Here is an 11,442-nt window from a genome sequence, read left to right as displayed (position 1 = left end):
TTTTTTTTTTATTCGAAAGATCAATACGTGACATTAACATTTGAAAATGATTTCGGGCATATGGGCACCGCGGCTGTTCTTGACGAAATAACCTATAATTTATTAATTTAATCATAATGCCTCATTATTCACATTACCAATAGTGTAAATATTAATATTGACACTCAAACATAATGATACACCTTATTAAACAGTGAAAGTTGATCAAACAAAATTCAGAATAATTATCAATGAACGATATATTTATTAAGCTTTATACTTTAAATAGATTATTTCTTTTTCTAGTTTCCAGGTAAAAATATATTTTAAACAACTGGAATAAGCTACATCTTTGCAGAATATATTGAAATCTCAACATTTCACAAAAATTGTTCATTCATACAGTTTAAACAATAGCTGCAATTTTCGATAATTTAAATGTACGTATTTACTCGGACGTTCGTTGAAAATTTAATAATACAGTTACCAAAAAAAAAATAATACACCAGAAGTACTTGATATGCATTATGCAATTTATTTGTCTTTGTTATAAATGCCTTGTTACATAAATCGAATATAGGAATAAATAAATATATAGCTCATGTAAATATGCATTCCTAATATCGCAAAATCATTAATTAATGAAACTTTATTGAAAAGATAAAGTACTATTGCCACATCTTTATGACATTGACGTGAATAATATACTGGATTAAGCACAAACAAATTAAATAATTTTACAATGAATCACGAATCGAACAATAAGATGATAAATAACTTTATTAATTTTGTAATTAGTTTTTGCTTTTTAATTCATCATCAAACACTAAAAAAAAGTGGTCAACAAGTTCAAATACACTAATTACTTACTCACAGTTAAACGCAAGTAAGCCATTGAAAATGATATAAGCGAATAATTGCTTTTGTTCCATTTAGCAAAATCATCGCCAAGATACTGTCATTCTATATGGTAAATAATATTGAGAAAGTGACTTTTATTTTAAATTTTAACCAATGGATTTCACTGACTCTATTATCAAACTCATGTGAATATCCGCTAATATTTTTCTGTAAATACCATACGACTAAACGTTTCGTTCGTAGGTCGTATCTCTTGCTACGTAAATAATCTAGGAAAAACCAAGAGTAGAAAAAAACAGAACTGGTATATTCTCAGAAAAATATATTAGCATAATTATTTAATTTCACGAAGAAGCACCATGAGAAATTAATTACTTGCTAAATAAAAAAATTAATTTATTAGCTAAAATACTATGAATACAACACAATTATCGTAATTAACACAACATAAGCATTCCTAGTACGATATCACGATATAAAAGGTTCTGATACAATATGGTTCAAATTTTGTACTACAAATTACTAATACCTACATAGCTATTAAATTTGGTAATATGGTAAATTTTCCTGATTAAAAATAATACTGTTTGCTTTTTCGAAAATTAAATAAGTGCAAAAGTGACGTCACCAATAAAATGTTATCAGTCCTAAATTGACTGTTTTCGTCATATAGTTTCTCTTTGTTGGTGTTTGATGCATTTCCAAACCGGATTTTATTCATACATCCATTATTCCGGCAGATGGAAACAGTTGGCATAGCAAATTATTCTGTTTTTAATCTAAATCAAATGGAATTGTTTTTTAAATAGTATAGTGACTTAGGCCACTTTGCTCTCATAGCCCAAATTATTATTACCTATTAAGACCAGAAGGAAGGCATAGCCCTAATCTCCTTCAAAGCGAAAGTTAGGACTCAGATTTAAGTTGAGATTAATAGGAATGTCTGCCATTATAATGTAAACTGAAACAGAAGGCGGCTGCTAATTGGCTTAACTCCTTCCGCTTTGCCACGCCTCTGGATCCATCATAAGAGAGATCATACCTTCTTGCATACCCCCTCCATTATACCTCTCCCTACTATTAAGACTATCGTTTCCAAAAGATTCAATGTAAATTATTACTCAGTGCTTTATTAAATTAATTATAGAATTTTTCACTAAATTAACAACAAAATAAGAAGTGTTTCGGAATCATTATGATAAGCCTAAGAAATAATTGAAAAACCGGCGAATGGTATTGTCGAGTTCCGAGCATTATTGAGGTTTTGCCTGTGATATCAGCGTCAATTAAAAACATAAATCCACAAGGTGGTTTTTCAATAGATTTTTGGATTCTAATTATTTTTTTATGTAAAGCATCAAATTTAGTGGGAGGTTAAATTAATTTATTTCAAGCTCGATTGAAGGATCGAGTTATAATCCAAAATATGTTAACTTTGAAATAACGTGATCTATCTATTGTTTTAAGTTTAAACCAAAGTCATTAAGACGTCAGACAACTATATCGTTTTGTTATTTTTAGGGATATCTTTAGATAATACACATTGGATTTTAAAATAATATAGGTAAGCGATGTTTTTCTATATTTACGTCAGCAGTAAATAGATATGTTTTCAATAGTTTCTTATCGTTTAGTACACAATAATAGATTTGATGTTTGTTTGACACACTTTGTGCTGGGCAAAAAGTTCACAATAATAATTTTCATCACTTAAAATAAATAACGGATCAGATAGACCAAATAGATTTGTTTTCATAAAGCTATGTAACCGATAAAATTAACCTTTCAGTAGTTATATTTATGGGAGGAAAAATAAGACTGAATGAAATTAAAAGATAGGATTTTTGCCAATGAAATAAAGAGAAAAATTGACAAAAATGTAGTTATGATAAATAATTTTTTAAATGCTTGAACTGAGTAGAGGAAGGTTACAAGCATGGTTGTGATAAATGTCTATTAATAGTGTTTGCAAAGAAATAATTTTTGACTGTGTTTTTAATGGATAATTAACTAATTAGGTAATTAAACATATGTGGAATATACTTATTAACAAAAAATAATTTTACCTAATGTTTTTAATGTTTTCATAGATATAAATGTTTTGACCTGGGCAGAATAGCCTGAATGAAGTTTTAGAGTGTTTTAAATTATATGTTTGCAAAGTGGTATTGAGGTAAGGTAAATTATAAATAATAATGTTAAGTATTTAAATTGTTTGTAGGATCATACATATAATAGAAACTTTTTGTAGTAGATGTCCCTGAAGATGGCCGGATTGGCCGAAAAGTTGGACAATAAAAGAAATAAAGTTTTGAGACTATAATTGGATAGTATTTGAGTTATTTATTATTAGAAAATAACTAAGTTTCGTAAAAGACTTGATTTACTGGTTTACAGAACTGAATTTAAGAACTACGATGTCTAAAAAATTATAATTATTCTTTTAAGGACAATGTAATAATTAAATGAGTCATGAAATTACTACCTTCATTTTTTTTTAGTACAGAACCGTAAACCATTTTTAATCTTTAGTTCAACTAATATTTGTAAAACTACACGTATATCATTGAATAAAAGGTCCATTTTATTTTATTACTCATCTTTATTGAAAAAACCGTCAACTGCCAATATTTATGTTCTTATAAATGTAGGCTTGGAGGAAAAAACAGGTGTTAAAAAAATTTGAATATGAGTAAAATTAAATTAAAAAATTGCCAACTCTTAAAAAAAATCAGTTTTATTCTTAAGTGAAATAGTTGTCAAACAATTATTATTATTATTTATTTTTAAGTGTTAACTGTTGAGAGTTCATCAATTATTGGGCATCACCTGTTTTTCCCACTTTAGCATGAATTTATTTCTCTTTTTGTAGGATTTTTCGAACCCATTTTCAGGTATAGAACCGTTTTTTTTTAAAGTTAGGCCTCATAGTACTTTTCAACATCCATTTTTAATCAGCAATAACTCAACTTTGAAAAAATTGTGATTGCCTGTTAATAGTACTTATGGATCTCTAATCATAACATTAGGTTATGGTTTTTAGATAAAATATAATTAAAAAATTTGAGTGAATGGAAATAACAGTTTTAAGGAATATGCTAAAGAAAGGGATTTTTTTTTTTAAACCGGATGAAGTCAAATTTAAACTTTCTCTAATAACTCATAATTTCTCACAATTAAGAAGAAAAATATATACAAAACCACTAACTATTAGATTTCTACAACATTTTGTATAAATATCTAAGGATCGTTCTAGACTGTAGACCGTAATTTTTACTAAATGGTGATAGTTCAGTTCAAAAACAAGATGTGGCATGAATAGAAATCTCTGTTAAGCCTTCCAATAAAATTAACAAGAACCTGTGAGAACGAACTTTATTTAAGTATCAATTTCTTATTGATACTTAAATAATTGATTCTGCTTATTTCGTGTGCAATTGTAAACCTGTTTAAAAATTTATAAGCCAAATCATTGTTTAATTCAAGCAATTAAAATTTGTATTCATTCGCAATTAATAACCGTTAACGACTCTAATTGTTACAGTGAACCATTTTTCTAAGTTTCTATTTTATTTTTAAGAAAATATAAAAAGATTTAATCTCAAATTTTGTAAAATGGCAAAATAATCCTCTATAAAACCAATAAAAAATGCAGATATAAGACCTAAGTTCGATATATATTTTCCATAAAATTTCATTTCTTTTTTTCATATATACCTACATACTGAACACACAATAATTTTTCACAAATGTTAAAAATAAAAAATAATACCCTGAACCAGTTTCTTATAGTAAAAAACTGGTTTGAAACTGACCTTATCAGAATAATCAAGAGAGCCAGTCTCGGAAGTTCTACCATTTCAAAATAGTTCTGTTTATTTCTTTAAGTAATCGATGGATCTATGCCATCAACTAAGATATTTATAAATGCTCCTTTTTTTTTTTTTTTTTGTTTAAAGCTGGAATGTGTTAAACTTAAAACATCGTTAGTTTTGGATGGACGTTGCTTCAGAATGTACATTGTTTGTTTAAAAAAATTATTTTTAATTTTAATAAGAATCAGAAAATTTGTACAGCATCTCTCAAGAATAGGTAAATTACTTTTCAGATCTGAATCTCTTAAAAACTCTTGACAATCAACACCCAGACTACAACTTTTATACAAAAAAAAAGTTTTAAACCAACTTTGAATCGCAAAATCTGTCAAGTTTATTTTAATTTCTTTCTTTTCATGATCAAAGGCTTTGGCCACTGAAAGGTGGTCAAGGATCATAGAAAGGTGTTTTTTTCAAGACCACTTGATTTAATAAATAATAATATATAATATATGAAATTTATCGGTTCTGTATTGATAGATATTTTCTGAAGAAAATGAATGTACTTCTCTCAATCAAAGTTTCATATTGGAACCCAGGATAAAAACCACATAAATTAGAGTCTAGAAACTCATAGTCGCTTGTATATGGGCACTTTATACAATACCCCATAAAGCGTGAAAGTTCACTGAACTGAAATGCAATTGCATTCATACCACCGTCTGCATAAGAAACAGGTCGGTGCCCATTGGAATGCAGATCCAGAATTCATACTGGTTAATTTATTGGTGTTTCTTAACGTTTTATTTCCGGAAACGAACAGCAGACCAGTTGTGAATCTAATTGAAAGAATTATTGAAAATTAGAATCAACATACTTTAGAAGAACATACTGATAACAAATATTTTTCAAGCAATTTGAAAAGAGAGACACTTTATATATATGGGTGTTATTTACCTTACATTTTAATTTGAAAAATTAAAAACCAAGGAAAATAGGGAAAAAATGAATTGAAGTAATTTCTAAGTTTTATTACCTTCCCAGAGAAGATTCTTAATTAATTAAAAATTACTCCCGGGAATTTTTCATAATACTAATAAAAACTGTAAATTCATATGCCAGTACTTTAATTAGTTTCATAAAAATTAATTACTTTAATATGATATTAAATTCTTTATTCTCATATCATGCAATAAAAATAGTACGGGTATGATTAATAGTTATATAATTAATTTTTGTTACCTTGATATAAGTGTAAAGTATTTGAAATAAAAATTTAATTTTTATTAATTTAAAAGAAACCTTTTAAATGTTAATTTCAATGATGGGTAGGCTAAGAATATCTTGGCCTGATGGAAGCTGGTAAATGTGACAAGAAATATCAAATATAAGTATCAGTTATTGAGACGGAACAGAAACATGTTACTATGATAAAATGCATCTGTCACAATTTATCTCAGTTGCAGAAGTTTTTGGCGACCACAGAGGATACTGCACAACTTAATGCCCGTTTTTCCAGTCTTGTACGTATTTTACTACGTTTTTAAACAATCCAGTCACTTATTCTCATATATTCAGGATCGGGGTACGGAAAACTAGTTAAAAATTTAATTTAAAAAAATGTTTTAATGATACAAAAACGTTCCTCTAATTATAGTCCTTAGAAAATGAAAGGAATCTGGTTAACAAGAACGCGTGAACTGAGGGTTAAGGGGCATTCTCTATTTGAAAGGATTCATTTTCATACAGCACCAAAGAAGTGGAGCGAACCCCTTCAAAGAAAGAATGCCACACACGCAGTTTACGTGTTCTTGATTACTTGATTTCTCTCTTCTCGTGGAACGGTCTATAGCATCTTATCATCAAATTATTTGATCTAAATATTTTCAATGAATCATTAATCTTTTTATTACATGGTGAGCACTGAACACAATAAAACTTTTTATCACTCAAATTTACACACGTGGCAAATAACATTCAATACTCATATATGACTAGACAATACCTTGAGATGTTACAAAACATTGATAAAAAACAGTATTAAAAAATAAATCAGTCAATAACAATAACAAAAGGTCATAAGACCATTTGACAATCTCATAAGATTGATCGTATTTCAAACGGGCTATCGCTAAAAAGTATGATAAAATCTTTTAGACTAGGTCGTGTTTTTTCTTGTATAATCTTACACGCAACGCATCATTTGTTCCTAGCGATAAAATTATTCAATAAATTCGCCAACTATTATACGATTTATATTTGATTCTTCATATTTTAGTCTTCATTTGGATTTATTTGTCTACTCCAAAAGTTTTGTAAATACTTGAATATTAAAAAATAAAATATATTTTTTTAATTTTCATACATTTTCGCCAAAATACTGTTCAATTTGCTCTTTTGTATTTGAAAAGAAAAATGCTGAATACTTTAATCAACTATAATTTATATATAAGAAGATAGTCAGGGTTGCGATGAATAAAGAAAAAATAGTTTTTAGCAGTTCAAAGCGAAAGGTTAAACATCCTGTTCCGGCGAAACGTCGGACATAAAATAGTTAGCTCCCAATTGATTTAATGAGGATTTCATAGTTCCCACAAAGATGTTATTAATAAACATATAATATTAAAAAAAAAATTAAAACCCTGAAATAAATTCAAGAGAATGTTTATGTGTCTCACGTTATAAACTAGTTTGAAATTTTAAGCACAATGATATATATTTGTTTTTTTAATATTAGAAAATAAATTAAATGAGTTAGTAAAAAATATGCGGACATTTCCAACCTCAATGAATAAGATAAAAATAAAAGTTCAATCTTATATACTTCTTTTCGTTATTCAACAGTTACGGGATAGATAGTAACATTTTTATTTTCTTACAGTGGCTAGTCACCCTTTTTCCAATAATTTAAAAATACAAAAATTTCTATTACTCTTGAAAATTTTCATAAAAATTTTACTCAAAGAGGCGCTAAAATTTAAAACTAATTTCAATAATTCTCAAGTTAACATATTGGGATTATATAGATATAATGTTGTGTTTAAGTAGAAATAGAAATTAGTATAGTAAATTTTAATATTAAGAGGTAGCTGAAAAGTTCAAATCCAAAAGAGTTGGAATACCAAAATATTTTAATATAGTTATGAAAAGTATTCAAAATAGTTGGGTAATTTAAGATACCTCCCACCTCTTCCTATAGTGCAACAACACCCCTGTTTTTAAACTATTAAGTACACTATCTTCAATATGATATTGAATTATCTTAATTTGCAAGTAGATACTACCTGCTTTCAAAATAATTAAGTTTTTGGAATAATTTAATTTGCTTAAAAAAAAAAGTAATATATACATGATATACATTTTTTAAAAATTCATGTTTCATCACATTTTGTTAAATAATTGTTGATGAGGAAAGAATATCATTTTCACGTGAATAAAACATGGATGATTATATTTCTGATACTTGATCTTGAACAATGGACTAATTGATCTTTTGCTAATGGCATTGACTTCATAATTAGACAATAGTCTGTCGAACAATCCAAAAGCAATTTTATGAGCCATTAAAGTAATTTTATGCCCTCGGATATTATCTTCTTCAATATTTTAGAATAATGAAAGAATTATTATCAACTCAGCGATAAAACTTGAGAATGCTCTTGGCAAATATGTGTTCTGGATGGGTTCTACTTTCTCCATATCAAAATTAAAAATATAAATAAATTTAAAATAACTTTTCTAAATGTAAATAAACTGCACGGAGGCAGAGATATTTTATACAAGGACACGGTTAGCATCACGTTCCAACCTCAGGACTACGCCCGACCTAACGGAAGGTCAGTACCCTTTGGATCATCAGGGGAAGTAATTAATTCCAGCTATTCATCTGTTACATGATAAATAAACGATATGGCATAAATTGTGACAGTTAAAAAAAAATGGATGATATATTAAGATCGTTTAATGTCATCATAACTCCTGCATAATGAGTTTTATATCTCTGTTTTTTTTAATTTTTTTTTTTATAACTTCATTAACAAAAATAGCTATACAATAGATAAAAATATACTAACAATTTACCAGAATGAACTAATCCACCTGGTACATGCAAAAAATGAAACTGAAGAGGCGCCAACTTGAAGTGACTAGAATTATTATTACTTAATAGGCTAACAAATTGTTTTAAATAACGTAACAATTTATTTAAGATACTTTAATAATAATGGTTGAATGGCACATTAATAAAACTATATAATGGAAAACCTCTTGCATTGAAAACTAAATTTTGTACCATTTAAAACGAAAAGTAAAAATTTCTAAAATGATTGGATATTACTCTATACATTAATTGAGAAATTTTCTATCAAAAGTCAATGTATCCAATTTTAAAAACATTATTGTACATTAAAACATTATTATGTAGATAAGTTAAATTTTAAAATAAACTGAATAAAATTTGGCTGTAGAATTCTTGTTTTAAAAAAAAACATTTACTTTTGAGAAGTGGATATATTAATCAATATATTATTTACAGATAATATAATTTGGTATGAATTAAAAATATACTTACAAATTCAAATGCTATTGATGTGTGAGGAGGGTATAAGTGAATATTTTGCTGGTAAGATTTATTTTTTCTATCTATCAGAGCCTGAATATAATCTATGCTTCTTTATTCTGAAAAGCATAAATTGTGAAGCGTAAATTTTGTTCTGGCTCAGATATATAGAAAAAAAATCTTATTCACAAAATTATCGATTGGGTTCCTTGGTTTCTCACCTAAATACAGACTTACAACAGGCTGGCTTTTTAAACTCTTTTTTTTTTTCAACTCTGTTAGATTTTTTCGCTCATTACAAACAATATCCTCTATTCTATCTGTAAATAAAATTACTGAGGAATTTTTTTTTAATCAAAAATTGATATATCCACTTCTCCAAAGTAATTTGACAAATAAAAATTCGCAATTTATTTTCAAATTTAAATTCTAAATGAGTCAAACAGCTGCTACAGATTGACATTTTCAATAAAAATGTAACTTATCTACTTGACACGCTCCTATATTACTTTTTCAATAACAATCTTTTAAATCTACTCATATGTGAGTGCTAATTCACAAAATTAAAAAACACATGGAATAATTTTTATTCCTAATTCACGTTGTGTGATTGTTTTGTATAATCAGTAGTCTACATTTTGACAGATTAAAATATAAATCTTAATTTAAAAATAACCTAGTTATGACATATAAGGTCAGTTTCTGCAACATTTTTCCATAAAAACTACATAATAATTAATACTATGTGTACAAAAATCAGTCATTTCTGGTAGTTTTTAAATGGTGTATTACAATACATTTATATTTATTGCCTGATTCGTATTCTAAATGGACGAAGATAAAATATTTTTGAAAGATCTTCAGTTGTCCTTATTGCCGTTTGCAAAAATTATCACATCAATTTGAATTTCTGTCTTGTTATTACGAATAGTTAAGTTTTATTACATTTTTTAAAGTTTAAATAGATATACAGATTAATACTCACTGGAAGTTCTGGTTGTGGGATGTCCTGTCAACGAAGGAGGTCCAGGACTCCAACATCCTCCTCTGGGCGGAGACAGACCTCCCCAGGATGTCCGCCTTCAACTCGGAACAATTACACTTGGAAGTGGCACACATGCTGTGGCTATGTCGCTAGCTCGGGCTGCAATGGTCGAAGCTCCGGCACTCTGGCCACTTCTAACCCTCTCCCCACCACCTGTCCCCTCTCCCTACAGGGTCCGGCCAATTTATTGCAATAAAATTAACAATGAAAACTCTTAACAGGTGCATTTGAGAACCCGTTATATCTGAAAATAAACGGGTAATCATTACCGAAATATGATTCGTCTGAATCCCCTTTTCTAAAATATAAAATCTAGGTTGGGACGTGACAAACTTTACGAAGGGCATGGAGGAACAATCTCCCCTTCCCCTAACATTTTTAGCAAAGGCTTATGCAGAATTTTTTATTTCTGTGGCGGGGATTATTATTTATTGATATTTATTATTATCTATTGGTTTTTAACTTATTACTAGTTGTTATTTTTATATAATTAAAACTTTTTTAATGATATAACTCTAGAATAACAAACATATCAAACACTAACAAACATTTATGATTTATATATCTTTATTCAACTTATCTGTAACATTTCGGCCCTAATTTATAAGCTATTTTCTAACATAATCTTCTTCCGCCCAGTAATATTCTTAAAACATACTTTTATGTACACAACTCATTAAAGTTATATAATATATATATTGATATCTAGATATAATGAGGAGGAAAAAAAAGTTACATAAATAAAACAAAATAAAAATCTATTAATATTATATCCAATAATACTGGATAAATAAATATTCTGTATCAGTAACCCAATATTTGGGAAGGCCTTTGGAAAATTTTTTTTCAGGTGTGAGGATTATTATGTATTTATTTTTTTTAAGCTTTAACTTATTACTATCTATTTTTTTATTCATTCTATAGTTTTTCTTGTGTTTTTCTATTTATATGTGCGCATAAAAATATTTCTTCATTTGATTACGTTTTGAATTTAAAAACTTTGAATTTAAAAATTACTAGGGAAAAAATATAAAGCATTTTTGAGAAAATAAAACAGATAGGGAAAAACAAAAAAAAAAAAATAAATAAACGATTTTGCAAATTGGTGATAATTAGTTCAACTATAGTCTGGATATCAGTTATATAATGTATATACTGTTCAGTCATATAATGTATATTAGAAA

General features: G+C 27.6%; 1 protein-coding gene across 1 annotated transcript in view; it reads right to left on the bottom strand.

The window, feature by feature from the left end:
* Positions 1 to 10,379, bottom strand: part of LOC106682213 (transmembrane protein 205) — a 47,511-nt gene extending 37,132 nt beyond the window's left edge. The window contains exon 1 of the mRNA XM_014422947.2: positions 10,199 to 10,379. Coding sequence (XP_014278433.1) covers positions 10,199 to 10,332 — 134 coding nt within the window. The 5' untranslated portion in view covers positions 10,333 to 10,379. The remainder of the gene's footprint in view (positions 1 to 10,198) is intronic.
* Positions 10,380 to 11,442: the final 1,063 nt, after the last annotated feature.

Source organism: Halyomorpha halys, unplaced genomic scaffold (genome assembly GCF_000696795.3).
Source record: "Halyomorpha halys isolate HHAL.00 unplaced genomic scaffold, Hhal_1.1 Scaffold396.1, whole genome shotgun sequence".
NCBI lineage: Eukaryota > Metazoa > Arthropoda > Insecta > Hemiptera > Pentatomidae > Halyomorpha > Halyomorpha halys.
This window is presented reverse-complemented; position numbering and strand designations above follow the sequence as displayed.